The 20,679-nt window shown below is 45.8% G+C and overlaps 2 protein-coding genes and 1 long non-coding RNA gene across 10 annotated transcripts in view; 2 read left to right on the top strand and 1 right to left on the bottom strand.

Moving 5' to 3' along the window:
• The window catches only part of FNIP2 (folliculin interacting protein 2), a 124,572-nt gene extending 115,528 nt beyond the window's left edge, over positions 1 to 9,044 (top strand). For all 3 annotated transcript variants that reach the window (XM_030865737.2, XM_030865731.2, XM_030865733.2), the window contains 2 exons: positions 3,525 to 3,640; positions 5,531 to 9,044. In XM_030865737.2, the coding sequence (XP_030721597.1) occupies positions 3,525 to 3,640; positions 5,531 to 5,609 (195 nt within the window). In that variant the 3' untranslated portion in view covers positions 5,610 to 9,044. The remainder of the gene's footprint in view (positions 1 to 3,524; positions 3,641 to 5,530) is intronic.
• Positions 536 to 20,679, bottom strand: part of SPMIP2 (sperm microtubule inner protein 2) — a 158,651-nt gene continuing 138,507 nt past the window's right edge. For 2 of the 5 annotated variants that reach the window (XR_009564142.2, XR_009564140.1), the window contains exon 6: positions 15,364 to 15,435. Coding sequence is in view for 2 of the 5 variants with exons in the window: in XM_060299869.1 (XP_060155852.1) it covers positions 15,171 to 15,435 (265 nt within the window). In the remaining 3 variants the exon portion in view is untranslated. Of the gene's footprint in view, positions 1,616 to 11,944; positions 15,436 to 20,679 lie in introns of those variants that run through there. The other 3 variants (XM_060299870.1, XR_009564141.2, XM_060299869.1) reach the window with 3 other exon arrangements.
• Positions 11,321 to 20,679, top strand: part of LOC138842706 (uncharacterized) — a 41,081-nt gene continuing 31,722 nt past the window's right edge. For both annotated transcript variants that reach the window (XR_011377496.1, XR_011377495.1), the window contains exons 1-2: positions 11,321 to 13,161; positions 13,955 to 14,073. This is a non-coding gene — a long non-coding RNA (uncharacterized lncRNA). The remainder of the gene's footprint in view (positions 13,162 to 13,954; positions 14,074 to 20,679) is intronic.

Below are 20,679 nucleotides of genomic sequence, written 5' to 3'. Positions count from 1 at the left end.
GAGAAATGAGCTAAAAAAGCATTTTCCGCAGCATCGTGGTTAGAAAGTCACGAATTCCCGTGTATTGATTTTAGTCTAACTGGATGTTAGCATCAGTGAAAACAGAGCGTGTGACACAAAACCAGCACACGGGCTGGATTCAGTAGCAATAGTCCTTCTGGAGACAGCACAGAGTGACACGGTCCTTTTGAACAAGTTACGTGGAGAAACAGGTAAGGTATGGGGGCAGGGATCTAGCATAAAGGGAAATTTAAAATCCTCCTTTGGGGGACTGATTGGTTTTCCCGTCCTCAGGTCAAATACAAGCCAGCCAGCTTCCGAAGGGACTAGTTCCATCTGTTCAGAGACCATCCTCCCAAAGTTGTTATGGATAAATAGAATATCGTTCGTGTAAACACTTGAAATGCTGAAGCACCATAGCCATAGGGGATGGTGTCAACTGTTCCTTTTCGAATGGGATTTTCAAATCACTTTGATAACGTTACATTAAGTACAAACAGTAGACAGACCCCCTAAACTCCAAGAAAATGATCAGCAGCTCTCCCTGAGTCCATGGAATAAGATGCAAAACCAATTCCTGTGTGTGTGTGTCTGTGTGTCTGTGTGCAGAGAGATCTAGAGAAAATACATTTAGCAAGGAAGGGAGCAAGGTTTCCAGAGCAGAAGCGCAGCTGAAGGGCACGTACAGGGCAGAGCCCCCGAGTTGGCGGGGCTGCAGCTGGGATGAGCTCACCAGCTTTCTGGACTCCCCCTCCGTCAGCCCCAAACCAAACAGCATCTCCCTTGCAGCCTCCGGCCTCTGCAAAAGATGCAGGGCTATTGACAACCAAGTAGGAGGCTGACTATGAGCCACCTCCCTGGTTGCTCATGGAGGGTTTCCCCTGAGCTCTCGTGACCAGATCTGCAGGTGCACCACACCTCGGAAGGTCAGGACTCCTTTGTCCTTGGAGGAGGTGCTTTGAAACACTGGCTGTCACCTCAGGTGGCAGCACAGCATCACGAGGCGCCACGGGACATCATGGGGGTTGCGTCCGGGCTTTGCCGTTGGTTCGTCGGGCATCTCTTTCTCCTCTGCAAAGTGCAGGTGGTGCCTAGGCAACGGGCACGTGTGAGGATTCTCCAAGTGCTGCTTTCTACTTGTCCAAGCTCAGGCGAGATGAGATGCCCTGGCAGCCAGTGGACAGTGGTGGCCAGTCCGTGGGCTTTCAGTGGCCTGGACTCAGACCCAGGCTTCTCTGCTTCTGAATCGTGTGCCTTGTCGAAGCTGGGGCACAGCAGAACCTATCCTGTCTGGTTATAAAAATTAAGTGAGATAATTCAGGTAGAGCACTTGAAGTAGTGTTGGATGTTACACACACTCAGGAAACGGCTACTATTAGTGTAACTTAGTGAGAACCAGTTGCGTGAACAGTGTTCATGGCTTTAAAGACTGACACCACCTTTTCACTGAAACCTTTATTTGGGCTTTAAACTGTAGGCGCCCTGTTCTCAGGGGTAACACAGAAGACACCACCTGTGGCATGTTACAACCTGATGCTTGTCCTACATTTTTAGGCAGTTTTTCCTTCTAGTAGCAACTTGCATCGTGCTGATTTAGAGACCGAAGTCTGCTTTTCTGTAAGGGAAGAGAGATATTTGATTTTACAGTTTTTTACTGTTATATTTACCAAACTTTTATATTGTATTCTATAATCCATATCTCTTGCTACGTTTGATGTCTTAGTTATCCTAGCAGTAAATTACCACGGTTAATAATTCTTTTTACTTCATTTAGACATAAGTTACATATAACCACTTAATAATATGAATGACCTGACAAAATCAGGATCAAAGAACGTTTCATCTGCAGTTTAAAATTCTCCTTAAGAGTCACTCGAACGAAACACGTGATTAAAGGCCTGTTAGGACCTTCAGTACGAAAAGAGAAAGTAGGTATTTAAAATTTCAGAAGTTAAAGTTGAAGAAATCCATCTCAGAAAGGAGGGAGAGGAATCCCGAAACAGCTCAATTTCATAGTCAGGCTTTGAAAAAGCTTTCTAAGTGCTCTGATTGCAAGCCCCGTGCACATTCCACATGAACCAATGTTCTGTTTACTTCCGCACTGCAACACACAGTTTTCCTGGGGACTATGAAAACACAGTAAATTCACTATTTTAAAACATAAAGGATTCAACGTAATGTCAGTGTTCTTTTTAATATTTTACAACACTCTTACTAAAACTTTGTATTTGCTCCACAAGGAACTGACACTGAACAGGAGACCTTTCCACACTTAACTCTGTTTTCCTGGGGGAACATTTTCCCCCAGGAGAATTGGCGAAATCCTCCTTGCTTTGATTATTACTCTTACTCACTTACCAGTTGTGTTTCGGCCACACAACACGATGCACTTAAGATTTTAAGCCGAGGAAAAATGGAAAAGATTGCATCTCGAATGGATACTTTTTCCATGTCACTGATCAGCCCGGGTGGTCGAGATCAACATTTTCAAGTGCATCTGTTAATCTTTTTACCTTGAAGATAGCAGGCATAATGGTCTAGAAGAAAATCATGTCTGACGGAGTGACCCTTGCCAGCGCCATCAGGTGACTTACTGAGCTGCCTGGATCGGTCTCCCTGCCAAATGCAAAAGCATTTGCCTCTGGTGCAAGACACGAGTGACTGCTGTTCCCTAAAAACGAAGCTGGACACAGTTCCAAGGGTAGAGATGTTCTGAACAAAATTGCCCTTTCTTCATTGTTACTAGAGACCTGGTTAAAATACACTCTTGAGAGCAAAAAAAAAAAAATGGTTCAGAATAACCTTGTTCCGGTCATTCTTCTGGGAATGAATTGCACCAAAATAATCTGAGATATAGGAAAACAACAAGAAAGGTGCTCGTTACAAAATTATGTATAATAACAAAAATGCAGATGGCTATGTGATTTTAGTAATGGTAAATTCACATTCTGAAAAATCAGTCAAAAATTATAAAAGAATTTTTAATAACATGGGAAAAGAAGTATTAGAAAGTTTTTTGAAAGAAATAAGTATACTTATAGAATGATTTTAACTATGTAGAAACAAATACTTTTTTAGAAAGACCAGAAAATATATATGAAGATCTTAACAGTCACTGGAAAAATTAAACTTTATTGTTTTACAAAAACCTATTCTTTTTTTATTTTTTTAAATTTTATATTGGAGTACAGTTGATTTACAATGTTGTGTTAATTTCAGGTGTACAGCAAAGTGATTCGGTGGTACACACACGTATCTATTCTTTTTCAGATTCTTTTCCATATAGGTTATCAGAGTACTGAGTAGAGTTCCCTGTGCTTTTCGGTAGGTCCTTGTTGATGACAAAAACCTGTTCTCATCCCTGCTCATGGTAGGGTTTGAGCTGGGTTGTAATTCTTGAAGTATAAGTTAAAGAGGTGAGATGACAGTAGCGCACTTAGAAATGGATTGAGGGAATTGCGGCTCTTAGACGTTGGCAGAGGTCCGAGTTCTCGCCCTCACCGTGAGCGTGATTGGCTTTGCAGTGCGTCATGCACCTGGAAGACAGACTACAGGAGATGTACCTGAAGAGTAAGATGCTGTCTGAGTACCTTCGTGGACACACGCGCGTGCACGTGAAGGAATTAAGTGTCGTTCTGGGGTGAGTTCTGGGGAGTGCCAGCATCCCCCTGCGGGGGGCTGTCCCCTGCGCTCTACCCACTGACCTGTCCAGCCTCTGGGGCTCCCCAGTGAACGGCATGTTTCTTGTATCTGATACTGGAGTGTCACACCCGGAAACACATGCAGACCTTGAAGCTAGTGGTGCCTCGTGAGTCTTCCCCCTGGATTATCTTATCCTTGAAAGTGAAAAGCGTAATCCTACTCCATCTGCCCATTTCTCGTCATTTCAGTAAGATGTGAGAGTCACGAGCTGTCACACACGCGGCGGCAGCTGTGTTTTCCTTGCTTTTTCTGGAGGAGGCGGGGAAGGCCGTTCCCCTGGACTTGGGGGCCCATCTGCACGTCCTGGGGTGACCGTACTCTCCTCCCTTTTATTATGAGCCCATCAGAAGAGGAGGCGTGCATGTTATCGATAACGTATATCATTTTCCAGAGGCTTTGCCCTAACTTCTCTGGGGGAAGACATTCTGACTTGTGTTTTACTCTCTGCTTAATTTTCCACAGAGAAGTAACAAAAAGACATTGTGTAGATGAGGCATTGTCTCCCTTACCTGTGATGATGACCTCCCCCCCCCCGCCACTACTTTGGGGCAAGGAAATACCGTGTATAAAGCGTCAACCCTAAAATTCTCTGTTAAGCCTGCCAATCAAAGTATTATTTCAAGGCTCAGGCCTCTGCATTCCTGTTGGACTTTTCATCTTTCACACCCAGGATATGACTTATACTGTATTGTTTGGCTCTTAGCGTTTCCTGTCACTTTTTTTTTTTTCTTACATCATTTAAAAAATATTCTCCCCCCCACCTTTTTTTTTTTTTTTTTTTTTTTTTGCGGTACGCGGGCCTTTCACTGTTGTGGCCTCTCCCATTGCGGAGCACAGGCTCGAGACGCGCAGGCTCAGCGGCCATGGCTCACGGGCCCAGCCGCTCCGCGGCATGTGGGATCTTCCCAGACCGGAACAGGGACCCATGTCCCCTGCGTCGGCAGGCGGACTCTCAACCACTGCGCCACCAGGGAAGCCCAATATTCTCCCCTTTTGAGGCGTTTGCTTTTGCACTTTTTACTTAGACCTCTTCACCAGCCTCACTGTAGTCCTACCCCACACCCCATCCGGTTTCCGAGGCAGGATGTGCAGCTTTTATTTCCAGGACGCTTGCCTGGCCCCTGACTGACAGGTGCCCACCATCAGCACCCCGAGAAGGATGGTGAGGGGGGATTTACCTCCTCGTCGCCAGGCCCCTCAGCGCCTTGTTAGTGGGGGTCCCTCCAGCCCCTCCTTAGCCCCTCCCGTGGTCAGGCCAGCAGCACTAAGGTGCTGGGAGCTCCCTGTCTGCCCTGAAATGAGATCCGGAGGGAGCATTACTGGAGAAGGCATGGAAAACTCCACGAGCTCATGCCAGCTGCCTTTTTAGGTTATATTTTTAATTTTTGGTTTCGGAAATCAAGGGAGAGCATTAGGACATATTTCAAGGACCGAGACTGTCCTGACTTCTCCAGGACGCGGGGCCTTCTGCCCATGCCCACCTGTGACTGTTGGGCACGTGCTCTTTGGGGGTCTCGGGCGTGTCAGCCTTGAAGAAATCTCCGGGGTTCTGGAGACGCTGCCACCGTCATGCGTTCCCAGAGACGAACGTGAAGCCGGTGCAGACTCGGGGTGCAGGCCGGGAGGGCTGGCCGGAGGGGGACTCGCACAGAGGCCGTGCAGGGATGCGAGGAACGTAGAGTCGCAGGGACAGGCTCCCGTGTCCCCACCTCGTTCACTCCGTCATCGGTTCTGGGCACTGACCGGCCAGCCCTGGGGTCCGGCGCCGGGGCCCTTCCCGTAAGTCCTGCTGCTTTAAAGCAACGTCCCCTCCTTTCTCCGCCTTCAGGATCGAGTCTAACGACCTGCCCCTGCTGACGGCTGTCGCCAGCACTCACTCTCCGTACGTCGCTCAGATACTCTTATAAGCTGACGCTCAGGACAGCTGCTCCGTGGAAGAAGGATCAGCCGCTCAGCCGAAGGAGGGAGGACAGACGGCCGCTCCCCAGGACCGCGAGGCCCGGGCAGGGCAGACGGAGCCGGTCCGGCCGCGCTGGGCCGGGCCAGGAGGTGGTGTGAGCACGTCGGAGCCCAGAAGCGGGGCTGAGACATCTCCGAGTTCCAGCGCGAGCTCCCCAAGCTGGGGAGAGGGGTCCCACCGTCCTGAGAAGACGGTCAGCGCGGGGACCCCGGGTCAGCGGCCGAGTGAAGCCCGCGCGTGCCACCCTCCGCTCCAGTGGCTGCGGCGTCACCGTCACCGTCTGGCGCAAAGCACGGGGGGCCGGGAGCTCCAGGGACCCGCTGCTTCCCCATCTTGTCCCAGTTTACCGTGTTCGAGATGCAGCCACGGGTAGGTCAGGGACAGGTCGTTGGTGCGATCAAGGCAGGAATCGGCGCGGCGTCCTCAGCCCGGCCCCGTGTGGTTCCGTGGCAGCGGCGAGCTCGGCCCGACCCCGCCCGGCTTCTCCAGACGCTTCGCAGCTCTCGGCAGCCCTTCAAGCGGGGCCGCTCACCAAAGTTGGTTCTGTAAGCTGGCGAGTGGTTCTGTGGCTGAACTCCTCCCGCGGAAGCCACCTTCCTCCTATCCTAGTTAATACAAATGACTATTTATACTTTAAAAGGCGCAGCTGTCCGGTAGGGAAGTGAAAGCTGCAAGAGTGCAGGATGACTCATGAATTGGTTTGAACGTTTGTAAACAATCCAGATATGAGCTGAATTTTTACACTATCATCTCTGTGCCTTCCAATCCCTGTGTCCTTTTCAAAACAGCTTCCCAGAACTTCACTGCCCCGTAGTGTAAAACCTGCCAAAATGAAGCACTGTTTGTTTATGAGCATCGTGTGCTTTTTACAAATCCTTACTTTTCTGTTGACGTTAACTTTAGTTTACTGACCGTCATCCAGGGTAAAGGAAAAGCCTCTTAGGTAAATGGAGGGTTGAAAGGCAGGGGGCTAACCCAGTACAGCAGAACTGTTACACCTGCGGATCTTGAGGTCGGTTCGTTACAACCAGGCTCTGATTTCCTTCTCTTTTATGAATTGATGCCGGTCCTTTCCATGTAGCCTTTGCACTTAAGAATATGAAACGACTTCCCTTTCAGGAGTTAAGATGACTTCGTATTTTCTACTTGATAAAATCCTGATCCCAAAATCCAAGTTACATTCATCTGTGTCTTTACTCTCTGACAAATGCACGCGAGTTATTTGTTTGAAAGAGGAGAGTGGCAGGACCAATGGAGAAACACAGGTGTGTTCTTCCTTTCTTAGGAATAGGTCAGAACTGCAGCCTTCCCCTCTCTTTTTTAATAAATCTTCTTTCTTTCTTTCTTTTGACTGCTCCAGGCAGCTTGTAGCATCTTCGTTCCCCGACCAGGGACTGAACTCAGGCCCTCCGCAGGGAGAGAGCACCGAGCCCTAACCCCTGGACCCCAGGGAATTCCGCCCCCCTTTTCTTTTTACGGTGTGAAATGCAGAGAGGCGTGTTGAGGCGCTTAAGATCTTGGATTTGTATCGTATGCCTTTCTCTCATAAAAGTGACGTTGTCCATTCTTCTACATTTTCTGTCTCCTCTTGCCTGATGTCTGGCACGAGACGGGTGTGCTGAGTCCTTGGCTCCGTGGCATCGTGGCGGTTGTCGTGGACCTCGCCCGTGGCCACCCTCTCCCCGTCCGTGCTGAGTGAGGCCACAGTGTCCCCTCCGCACCGGCTTCGAGCACCCGCAGTCTCGGTTCCCTTCTCCTCGCTGACACGTTCTGGGCGCTTCCCCTCCCTCCTCCCCCGACCTTCCAGGGCTTCACAGACAATAACTAGGAACAAAATCAGTGCACGTAGCGGCCGGTGAGCAGTAGACCCGGCCCGGGGGACGCTGAGCTTCAAACGGCCGATTCTAAACTCCACGCATTACAGATGCGGCCCAGCCTCTGGAAGCTGAGGAAACTGGCCTTGCCTCCGCATCTCCTGTCCCCCGCCTCTCCCGGGAGAAGGTGACGGAGAGAGAGCGCTCAGGACCCTGGGCAGCCCCGACCCTCACGGCTGCCGCCTGCACAGCAGACCAGGGATGTGTTGCTGCTCGTTCATAAACCCTCCCCTGGAGGACACCCACCTGTGCTCGCTCCTAAACTCAAGCTCCTCCCAAAAGCGGAAAAGAATCTCATGGAACTGTGTTGAGACACACACCGGACCCCACCTGGTGGCTTGGGTCTGTCTTAGCCCAAGAGGCAAGGAAGGGACCCACCCTCGCCCACCTCAAGAAAAGAAACAAAAGTTAAAAAAAAAAAAAGTACAAATAGAGAAAACTACCTCAGTTGACAGGATTCCACCTTTAGGGTTTCTTCAACTTCGACGTCTTACCTGTTGAGTGCACCTTTTGTAGCATCTTGCTTTTCCACGCAAGCTGGGAGGCAGGACAGAGCGGTGTGTGCCCGCGTGACCGTGATGGGCCTCTCTCTAGCATGTCGCGGTTTTATTTTTCATAGACTGACGGGTGATATGAATGTAAAGACCGTTGTGTACGTTTAAACATGACAATGAAAACTTAAAATGTAGCTTCCATACTTGTGCATAATTCCAAAGTATTTTATTTTTATCAGTGTTAAATAGCTTTTTGTATAGGCTTCAATCCATTTTTCTGAAGTGTGTTTTTTAATGAAAGTAACTCCAAACTTTTCACATCCCATGGAACTGCCGTTTACACATCGCAACTTTTTAAACTTTCCATATTTTTCAAAGTTAACTTTTTTCGAGGGAGGAAAATCCCTGCCTGCTAAACGATACTAAACTGTTGTTTAGGCCCTTCTAATTAGGTCCTGAGATTTTATAAAATTCAGCCTGTAGCTTTTTAGGTTCCTCACTAGAGTTGGTTGTACATAAAAATAAAGAATATAAAGTGACCCCACGGTTCTTTTAAATATCTGGATTTTTCCACTAACACATACTTTTGAAAGTATTTTGTTCATGCATACTTTCACCAATAAACTGAAAAAGCCTTTAGCTTCTCGGTAAATGTGAACCATTTGTTTTCTCTTGTGCTTTGGGGGAGGGGACCTTTTAATATACTGTTTGCCTAAATCAAGCAGCCCCCTCTGAATGTTAATTTTTAAATGTCCATCTTTGGTGAACCGTATATCTTGAAAGCAAGATTGCAACGTGCTTAAGTTTAAGTGGTTTACAAGAGAAAATTCTGGGATTGATTTGTTACTACTGAAGTTCCATGAAGACAAATTGGTAGGACTTGATGTTTTCGATCAGTTAAATAGGTATCAATGGCAATGTATGGAAATTGTTTTCTTCAAACTTGTTCACGTATCATTTTGATCCATTCTTCTGTGGCATTTGGTGCAATAAACCTTCTGAATTTATCTTGAACATTTTCCTGGTACTGCCTGTGATTCGTTTGTTACGTTTAATCAGACTTAGACGTCTCATTTCCGGTAATTCATGCTGACACGAGCCCACTGTATATGTCAGTGACTCTCAGCGGGGCTGTCTGGGAAACGTAGGGCCTCTTTGGTGAGCACGGTGATGGGCGAGGGCTCCTGGCACAGGGTGGGCAGGGGCTGAGGGGGATAGGAGAACATCTTGTCACATGCAGGGCACCCCGGAATGAGGAGTTATCCCACCTCCTGTGCGACTCGCAAATATCCTGCTGACATTCAGGTGGGTGAAAGCCTTAGTTTATAATGATCTAAGCTGAGAATTTCATTTTGCGTTACATACAAGCACAAGGCACTTCTCTCGTGAGCTTACTATACGCTGAATTTTCCAGGAATGCCACTGTTGTATATAAACTGCGGCGAGATTTTACTTTGGAAGGTTGAGGATTTCAGCAAGAACTGCCATCCATTTGGAAAACCCTATTACCCGCAGCTGTGCTCCTCATGAAGTCTGTCACCAGCACAGTGTTCTGTATCATCTCTGCTTGTAGCGGTGGCCTTTCGTGGAGGTTCCATCCAGGAGTGAGTATCTGCTTCGTTCATTATACTTTCTAATCTACTAGTGCCCCAATGTCTGTGTATTAAAGTATATGTTAACATAAGTTGTCAAATAGTACAACTAGGGCATTATAGTGGTTTGTTATAAGTTATGTGTGTAAGGTTATTCTGTTGATGAATCTTGTGAATTTTATTTTAGGAAAATAAAGGGCATTAGAAAATATTTGCTATGAAATGTATCACTGATACATACGGCCTCAGGAAACATATGCTGAGGTGTAACTTTTGTAGCTACATAAGCCCATACCGAATCCTGTTGTTTGCAGACTACAGGAAGGAGTAATATTAGGTATTGCTAAATCCTTTTTGGATTAAAGGTAAATTTCAAGTGTTTTTCACATTCCCTTTAAAACCACGCCTTTGAGAAAGCCCTGACACACACATACACACCACATTGCTCCTTGCTTCTGTTGGATGCCTGATATATGTCACCTCATTTGATCCTCACACCTGGATGAGGTGGGTAGTATGATAGCTAATCTTATGTGTCACCTTGGTTAGGCCACGGTACCCAGATACCTGGTCTAACGCCCGTGTGATGTTGCCGTGAAGGCTTTTTAGAGGACAGCAACACAGAGGAGTCGGCTTTGAGTAAAGCAGGTTACCCTCCGTACGGTGGGGCGTCTCCCCGGTCAGTTGAAGGACTTCAGAGAAAACAGACTGAGATCCCCTGAAGAAGAGGGAATTCGGCCTCCCCACGGCCTCCGCACTCTTGCCTGGGTCTCCAGCCTGCTGGCCTATGTGCAGATTTGGGGTCTGCCAGCCTCCCCAATCATGTGAGCCAATTCCTGAAGAGAAAGCTATCCATCTGTCTGTCGCTGTGCATCTGTCCATCCATCCACCACCCATCCATCCATGCATTTGTCCCTTCATTCATTCATGTCTATCTCTACATCAATCCACCCACCCATCCATTTGTCCCTTTATCCATTTCATCTATCTCTCCATCCATCCATCCATCCATCTGTCCCTTTACCCATCCATTTGTCCCTTTATCCATTCATCTATCTATCTGTCTGTCTTTCCATCCATCCATGCATTCTGTCGGTTCTGTTTCCCTGGAGAACCCTGACTAACATAGGTACTTAAGATATCGGTCCAGTGACATCCATGAGGACCCAACAAAGCAGTTGGGAGTCAGAATATTGTCACACCAGGTTATTGGAGGTTGACTTTGAAGCAAAGATCTTTAACATAGAGAGAGTACAGACTCCATAGTTTCTGCTTAGATAAGTCACATAGTCTCTGAACATGGGATGCAAAGGGGGTGCTGGAGAACAGGAAGAGCCTAAATTAGGACAACCTCTGAGACAACAGAGGAGGAGGTACCAGCTCATTCGTGGTGGGAGAGAGGAGATTAATCCCCACTGCTGTGCCTTGTCCTCTGTGTTCTTGGGGACCTCAGGCCAGCAGTCATCATCCCTTTCTCTCACCTTCAAGCACTCAGTCTACCGACCTTCCTCCTAGGCCCCTGCCTCCACCCCTCACCTCACAAGGTCATGTCTGTCAGCCTCCCCTGGCTCCTCCCATGGTTACTGAGGTCTTTCCCCACATCCAGTCGGGACCCAGAGCTGCTGAACTTGCACTCTTTGGGTGCCGAGTGCATCACCTGCTCTCCTTGCTCTTTCCTTCTTGCAGTCCTTCCTCATTCTCACCCGAGTTACCAAAATGCCCTCCAAACTCACCTCCCTTTTGTAGCAACACTTCTCACCAATCTTCCTCCAGGCTGATGTCTAACCAACCTTCCCAAAATGAAAGTTTAATCCTGTCACTTTTGTTTAAAAGTTGGCCCAGGAAAATCCAAGCTCCTCGGCACCTGAGCCCCCTCCTCTGGCCTCAGCACCGGACGCCCACCTCTGCAGGCTGCTGGTTACCTAAAGGCGCGAGCTGATCACTGCCTGCGCCTTGTCAGTCCTTCGTCCTGGTTTCCCACTCCCTTTTGCTCCATCAAGGCCCCCCCTGTTCTGGCTCAAAATGCAGCTCGGGGCAAATCCGCCAGCGCCTTGCTACTCGGCATCCCTGGATCGACCAGAGCTGCCTCACCCGGGAGCTTGACGGATGTGCAGAATCTCAAACCCTGTCCCAGACCGACTGAACCAGGATCTCACCTTAATACGATCCCCAGATGACACATATGCACACTAAAACCTTGAGAATCACTACTCCCACACCCAGTGTGAGTGAGTGGGTGAGGGAAAGAACATATCAATTACTGAGATTATGTCCATGTTTTGGAAGCAAGGGGGGCAATGAAGATATCTGCAAGCAAAGAAATGAAATAGAAACGGATCACGATGTTGAAACTGTCTCACATACACATAAATTTCACAACACTTAAGTAGCTATTATTTATGTGGAGAAAAAAGGTCAACCAAAAGAAGGGAGAACAAATGTAATAGAAGATAGAACTTCAGAGACATTTTGTGACTTAAAGGAAGAAATTTGGGGAAATGTAGAAAAACAGTTTAGAAATTTGCCCAACTGATTTCCAAAAACATTTCTAAGAGCATTTTGGGTAATGTATACAAGAATTATACATACTGTTAAATACCATGAATTGCACTTCTAGAAAGTTTTAGAAACTTTTAGAAATTAATCTCTAAACTTAGGTTTATAAGAATAAATCCAAACTCAACAACGTGAATATAAAATATCCCCATTTTCAACTATCTATGTTGATGAGAAAGCATTGCGATATTGTGGGTTGGTTTATGTGTTTAAAATTTTCCCCAACCCCCCCAATACCATTGGCAAAGTTTTGTTTTTCCAAGGCTGCTTCCAGTGCATGGTTCTGATTCTCGCAGCATGAGGACGGCATTTGGGCTGCATCTCAGGTGAGTACAGTAACAGCCACGCATAGGTGGCCGGTGTGACGCTCATGCTGGAAGCTTGAATTTATCATTTGCTCCGAGTTATCTTCCCCGAAGAGAATTTATGTAAAGTAGGGGGGAGGGCTTGAGTACTTAGTGAAGTGTCAGCCACGAGAACCCTGTGGGATGATCCAAAGGATGGACTTGGGGAACAAGTTTCTAAGGTATCTCTGGAATTAGAAAGCCGGTGCACGGGTGCGGCGCGCTGCGGGGCGGCCGACGCAGGCAGAAGCGGGCGTCGCGGGGAGCGGGCAGCGGGACTGGCTGCTGCGGCACTCGCGTGGCAGGGGGTTGCTAGGCTTCGGTCGCGCGCCCCGCCCTCGCACTCCCTCACCGGCCGGTACGTGCTCGCGCGAGGCTGCCGTGCGGCGCTAGAGCTCCTCGGTTTAAAAAAAAAAAAGAAAGAAAAGAAAGCCTAAGCTGATAAAAAAGTTTATTTTGAATGATACAGTATTTTGTTTATCTCTGAAAGGGAAGAGGTGTAACCAAGTGATCAGTTACCCCCACCAATGATGAGTTAAACTCACGTCAAGTGCCTCTTTGATGGGATACCCTGAGGATGACACGGCATCACTCACCTTGGGATTCCTGCCCAAAACACATCACCCGAGGAAGTAGCAGGTAAGCCTGAATTAAGAGGTATTCTACAGAACTGGTCTGAATTGTTCAAGAACGTCAGTGTCATGGAAGACCAGGACTGAGGAGCTGTTCCTAATTGAAGGAGACTAGTGAGGTTTGAGGACTAAACGTAATACCCGGTCCTGGATAGGATCCTGGATCAGGGAAAATGACAAAGGACATCGTTGGGTCAATTAATAAAATTTGCTTATAAACTATAGATAAGGTAATATTGTATCAGTGCTAAATTTCCTGGATCTTATCATTGTACCATGGTTAGGTGCGAGAACGTCCTTGTTCTTAGGCAATGCACCATGAATATTTAGGGGTAAAGCAAAACCACGCCTGCAACTTACCTTCAAATGGTTCAGTAAAAACCAGTGTGTGTCTGTGTGTGTGTGCACGCGCGCATGCACACGCGCATGTGTGTGTGTGTGTGTGTAGAAAGAACGCATTAGGATAAAATGAACAACTGATGATTCTGAGTGAGGAGTCTATCAGTTCACTTAGTACTGTTCTTATGCTCCTGTAAATTTGAAATCATTTCAAAATCAGCCTTTTAACAGATTTTTTTTAATGCACAAAGACATCTCAATTGGATTTAGTGAATGATAGTAGGAGGAATTTGGGACGGTTTAATCCATGATCTCTCTAATCCTACACAAAATTAGTTCAAGTGGAAAATAACTAATCCAAGACTCCTTCACACACACTGCAATAAATCTCACGTGGACCCAGCTCAAAATTCAGACCACATAGGAATGTCAGCAGCTGAACGCTACCTTCTTCAATACAGAGCATCCCTGGGGCAGGACCTACCACGGAGGACGTCCACGGCTCCTCGCAGAGTGTTTCAGATGGATATACGGTTAACTGTCAGACATCTCCTGATGAACAGATCTCTGGCGACAGAGGGTAAGCAATATTCTAGGGCAGTGGCAAGATTCTCCAGCGGAGCAAGAAGCCTCTCTCCATGTAGGGAACAGGAGTCTCTGAGTGTATTCCCTTTTCTATCCTGGAAGCTTGTTGTCACACTCAATATTGAAACGCTGGATGACTACAGAGTGGATTCGCTGTGGTATTATGCAGAAGGACCTCAGGAAATAGTTGTTCATTTGAATACATGCTTACACACTCTTTACTTGAGTCTCATGATAACTCTACAAAATATTCAGGACAGACACTAACATCCCCATTTTACTAATGAAAAAACCCACATCGGGAAATATGCAACTTGTTCAAGATTCCATAGATAGTAATGGGGGAAAAACCTTGAATTTGAACTGGTATATTCTTACTCTGCTAGGCAGTCTGGGGGGTGTTTTTTTTTTTAATACATTTATTTACTTATTTATTTATATTTGTGGCTGTGTTGGGTCTTCATTGCTGCGCGCGGGCTCTCTAGTTGCGGCGAGCGGGGGCTGCTCTTTGTTGTGGTGTGTGGGCTTCTCACTGCGGTGGCTTCTCGTTGCAGAGCAGGGGCTCTAGGTGCGTGGGCCTCAGTAGTTGTGGCACATGGGGTCAGTAGTTGTGACCCGCAGCCTCAGTAGTTGTGGCTTGTGGGCTCAGTAGTTGTGGTTCGTGGACTCTAGAGCACAGGCTCAGCAGTTGTGGCACACGGGCTTAGTTGCTTCGTGGCATGTGGGATCTTCCCGGACCAGGGCTCCAACCCGTGTCCCCTGCATTGGTGGGCAGATTCTTAACCACTGCGCCACCAGGGAAGCCCAGTCTGTGGGGTTTTAAGAAGCGTTATAGAGTTACCTCCATCTCACAGACTGAGTTTTCTCAGGTTTTGGAAACTGAGCAGATGGCTGTGCTCTCCAGGTTAAACCATGTGGTAAATAAGCAGTTCTAAGGACTGAGCCCCTCACCTCCTGTTTTCTGTAGCTATAAAATGGGAATAATACCCACCCAGTCACTATACGGACATCACTGTGGAAATCCATTATGAATTACAAAACGTTCTGATAGGTTGAAAGGAGCTATAAAACTGATTATTCATAGTATTGCTATTAAATAGCGTTCTCTAATGCACACGTTAAGACAGCTTGACCTTTTCTACGATTCCGAAAAGCAAATGATCGTACCTCCTGCTCTTTTGGTAGCTTTGACAGCTTAGGTGGTCTGGAAACTCTTGGCAGTGCTACCTGGCTCTGCCGGAGGAGGACGGCCCGTTTGGAGTTCCTTTGGTTGGTGTCCTCATAATCACCCATATGCCAGGCAATGAAACCACGACTGAAGCTCCCTTCTGCGTCCATAACAGAAGGAGTCGGTTGCCTGAAATAGGAACAAATCGGTTGGTTCTCAAATTGGAAAATTGTTAGAAATAAGGCCACCAGTTTTCAGATAGTTGAGATTTGTCTGCATCTGTTGTGATTGTGATGATTTCTAGCCATGGAGCTTGGGAAAGCTAAGGCCCTGAGCCCTCAGCCAGTGTCCTGAGAAGCTTCTGAACTCTGCCCCTCCACTTCCCTAGACATCCAGCTGCTGGAGATGCAGGGAACTACCTGCACAGGTGGACACTTATCCAGGAAGCTTGTTGATGACATCACCCTGGTACCACGACTGCTCCTGGCATCCTTTAGAGCCGAGTAGGCAAGATGCTGGGAATTTGGGGGCAGCCTGAGGCCTTGAGTTCTCCTGCAGGACACGCCTGTCGGGTTTGAGACTTCGGGGGATTCAGGGAAAAGCCAGCTTGGCGATGACAGAATCTGACTTTGGACAGTGCGTGGGAGGAAAGATCCAGGCTTCACTCTCTTTCCCCAGTGAAATCACGGTCTCCGTTCCAACTCCCCTTAATTAGAATATTATCTGAGGACTGCTTCCCCATCGTAAAGGGCCAGGTCTGGGGGAAAGGACAAGAAGGATCGTAGGATAAGGATTGCCATGTCTTTTGGAAGGCTGTTGTCACCCAAGAGAGCTCGTGGGGCTTCTTACCTTCTTACCTTCACGTAAGAAGCAGACCTTCATTCTGTTTTATGGCCAAGTAATATTCCATCTTGTTTATCTATTCACCAGTGGATGGATGTTTGGGTTGGTTCCACCTTTTTTTCTACCTAGGACTAGAATTGTGGGGTTGTATGGTAATTCTATGCTTAGCTTTTTGAGAAACCACTAAACTGTTTTCCATAACAGCTTCACCATTTTACACTAACACCAGCAGCGTAGGAGGGTTCTAATTTCTACACATCCTCATCAACGCTTGTTATTGCCTTTTTTATTTTACCATCCAAGTGTGAAGTAGTATCTCATGTGGTTTTCATTTGCATTTCTCTCATAACTAATTATGTTAAACATCTTTTCATGGGTTTATTGACCACTTGTGCATCTTTTTTGGAAAGCTGTCTATTCATATCTTTTGCTGCGTAATTTTATGCAGTTGTCTTTTAAATCATATAGGAAAAAAAGAGTTAAAAACCAAAATACATTAATGCTGACTTTTTTTGGGGTTTTTTTGCGGTACGCGGGCCTCTCCCGTTGCGGAGCACAGGCTCCGGATGCGCAGGCTCAGTGGCCATGGCTCACGGGCCCAGCCGCTCCGCAGCATGTGGGATCTTCCCAGACCGGGGCACGAACCCGTGTCCCCTGCATCGGCAGGCGGACTCTCAACCACTGCGCCACCAAGGAAGCCCCATTAATGCTGACTTTTACATTTACCTATGCAGTTACCTTCACCACTGGCTTGTTAATTATTTTGTGTATTTGAGTTACTGTTTGTTGTCCTTTTGTTTCAACCTGAAGGACTCCCTTTAGCATTTAATGTAGGGTAGGTCTGCTAGGGACAAAATTCTCTCAGTTTTTATCTGTAATGTCTTAATTTCTCCTTCATTTTTGAAGGATAGTTTTGCTGGATATAGAACTTTTTGGCTAACTTGTTTTTCTTTCAGCACATTGAATATATCATTCCACTGCTTTCTGGCTTTCATTATTTCTGCTGAGAATTTAGCTGTTCATCTTGAAGATCCCTTGTATACAATGACTCATTTTTCTTCTGCTACTTTCAAGATTCTCTCTTTGTCTTTGCCATTTGACAGTCTGACTATGATGTATCTAAGTGTGGGTCTCTGAGTTTATCTTACTTGGAGTTTGTTGAGCTTCTTGAATGTGTCAGTTACTGTTTTTCATCAAATTTGGGATGCTTCTGGCCATTATTTCAAATATCCCTTCTGCTCCTTCCTCTCTTCCTCTTTTCCTTCTAGGATTCCCATTATGCTATGTTGGTACACAGTCTCAGAGCTCTGTTCCTTGTGCATTTTTTAAAAATTCTTTTTTCTTTCCATTTCTCAGAATGTATAATCTCAGTTGATCTATACTTAAGTACACTGATTCTTTTCTGACAGCTCAAACCTGCTATTAAGCTCCCATTGTGAGTTTTTCATTTCAGTTATTGTACTTTTCAACTCCAGAATTTCTATTTTTTTATATGTATGATTTCTATCTCTTTATTGATATTCTGTTTGTCAAGACCTTGTTCTCATACTTTCCTTTAACATTTTAGACATGGTTTCTGTGAGGGGAGGGTCCAAGTTCAGTCCATGCCTTCCCTTCTGTTCCCAAGAAGCTCTCTGTGCTCAGTACAGGACATGCTGACAAGCTCACAAGTCGCACTGCATGAAAAGAGCTAAGAGCACAGTCAGTACGTACCTGTTCCCTTTATCTGGAGCACGTGTAAACTTTCTCAGAACTGCTTAGCTATGCATGCGTAAATGGCCCACAGGTACACCCCCAACTTTGTGTATTTCAGACTCTAAGGGGTAAGGGTTGGGGTCCTTCTACCACGGCACAAAGTGAGGCGAATGCAGTCACACTGCCCACTGCGAGCCATGGGGGTCTGCCACGCCGCAAGGAGGTGGGTCTCGTGTACTCTCTCCTCTTGGGGTAGGTACACGATGTACCATTTGAGCCTGCATGCCTGTTGTCTGCTCTCAGTGACCTTGAGTCGTGCACTGGCCTCTTCCCTGGCTGGCACGCACCTGCCTGTTAGCTCTGGCCACACTCATGTTCTGTTCTATTCTACTCTATCCTCTGGCACAGCCTAACCACCTGTGGAAGCCGTCTCCCTTAGTGTCTTGAGCCTATTTGAAATAGCTGACTTAAAGCCTCTGTCAGCTAAATATAGCCGTGCTTCCTTCGAGACAGTTTCTGTTGATCGCTTTCTTTCCCTGTGTATCAGCCACACTTTCCTGTTCCTGTTCCTCATAATTTTTCTGTTGATAAATTGACATTTGAAATAATATACTGTGCCAATTCTGGAAATGAGATTTTCTCCCTCTCCCCAGGGCTTGTTGTTCCTGCTTGTTTCGGTTTTTTTCTCTTTGTTGTTGTTTTTGTTGCTTTTTGTTTGTTTGTTCTCGGTGGTGGTGGTGATGTTGCTGTTGTTTACTTTCCTGGACTAATTGTTTAAAGTCTGTCATGTGTGCCCCCTGAATTTTCTGCTTGGTTAGCTTAGTGGTCAGCTAATGATTGGACAGAAATCTCCTTAAATGCCTCAAATCCATGTGTTTTCTGGTCTTTGTTTGTGTCTAGGCGTACCTTCAATGCCCCAGCAGACAGTTTACAACTCTGCCTTAGCCTTCGTTTCCTGCTTTCATGGAGCTTCAAGGTTAGCCAAAGGTCAGAGATTAGGACCTTCCGGGGCCTTGCCTGGGCATGTGCACAGCACTGCACGTGTGCACAGCCTTCTAGATTTCTAGGCATATGTTAGAGCTTTTTGAAATCCTCTAGAGATATGTCATTTCCCAGTTTTTTCCTTAAAGATTTTTGGTCAGCTTCTTGTTTGCCCCAACTTGTAGTGCCCTCCTCCCCCCAGGTGACTGTGATATTAAATGATTGTTGTTTTTGACGGCTGCTTGTGAGATAGAGATGTTCATACAGAGTCAGGTCAAATAATGACAAGCCCTGAGCATGGAGATTTTCCAGGGATTTTCAAGACAGATCGAATAATGAAACAAAACAAAAAGATAATCTACTGAATGGGAGAAAATATCTGCACATGATATGACCAATAAGTGATTAATATCCATCATATATAAACAGCTCATACAACTCAACATTAAAAAACAAACAACCTGATTAAAAAATGGGCAGAAGACCTGAATAGACATTTTTCTAAAGAGGAAATGCAGATGGTCAAAAGATATATGAAAATATGGTCAACATCTCTAATCATCAGGGAAATGCAAATCAAAACTACAATGAACTGTCACCTCACACCTGTCAGAATGGCCATGATTAAAAAGAACACGCTAATAAAGATGTTAAAAAAAGAACACAAATAACAAATGTTGGCAAGGATGTGGAGCAAAGGGAACGCTGGTACACTGTTGGTGGGAATGTAAATTGGTGCAGCCACTATGCAAAACAGTATGGAGGTTCCTCAAAAAACTAAAAATAGAGCTACCATAGGACTCAGCAATTCCACTCCTGGGCATATATCTGGAGAAAACTATGATTCAAAAAGATACATGCACCCCAATGTTCATAGCAGCATTGTTTACAATAGTCAAGGTATGGAAGCAACCTAAGTGTCCATTGATAGATGAATGGATTAAGATGTGGTGTATATATACAATGGAATATTACTCAGCCATAAAAAAGAACGAAATTTTGCCATTTGTGACAACATGGATGGACTTGGAGGGCATTATGCTCAGTGAAATAAGTCAGACAAAGACAAATACTATCTGATATCACTTATATGTGGAATCTAAAAAAATACAAGAAATTAGTGAATATAACAAAAAAGAAGGAGACTCACAGATATAGAGAACAAACTAGTGGTTACCAGTGGGGAGAAAGGGAAGAGGCAATACAGAGGTCAGGGGGGAGTGGGAGGTACAAACTATTAGGTGTAAGGTGGGCTCAAGGGTGTACGTTCAACACGGAGAATATGGCCAATATTTTGTAATAACTGTAAATGGAAATTAACTTTTTAAATTGTATAAAAAATTTAAAAATTAAAAATTTAATTTAATTTAAATTGTATAAAAAATTTAAAAATTAAAAAAATAAAGAGCTGGAGTTGGGATTTGAACCCAACCAGTTACACACACACAGACACCAAATCAAATATAACACTCCTCTGAGTAGGAAGCTTTTCAAGGCGCTTCAAACTCGTGTTTCCCCTTCAGTGACTGGTGAGCTGCTAGTTTTCACAGCTACCATGGTTGTGAGGCTATTGGTTTTTTCAAGGCTACCTTGAGCTGGAAAGAGAGGATGGGAATAGAGCAATTTTAATTTAAATGTAAAATGTCACAAAGATCGTGTTTCTAAGATTTAGCCATTTTTCTTAAATACGTGCTCCATGGATTACTGCAAGCATTTGTTCATTCATTTCCAATGTTTTGAAAAAGGTGATTTTGACAATTTTTGCCACCGTTCTTATTTCTTTTATGGAGGAAATATGTTTTTGGAGGTCCTTACTGCACCATTCCTGAAGTGGTTTCCAAACTGAATTATTTTCAAATGAAACAAAGACTCACTATTTAAGGAAGAATCGTCTGTGCCTTCTGTTTCCACTCA

This window comes from Globicephala melas, chromosome 5 (assembly GCF_963455315.2).
Source record: "Globicephala melas chromosome 5, mGloMel1.2, whole genome shotgun sequence".
NCBI classification, from domain to species: Eukaryota; Metazoa; Chordata; class Mammalia; order Artiodactyla; family Delphinidae; genus Globicephala; species Globicephala melas.
The sequence above is the reverse complement of the archived record's forward strand: the minus strand, read 5'-3'. Positions and strand labels throughout refer to the sequence as shown.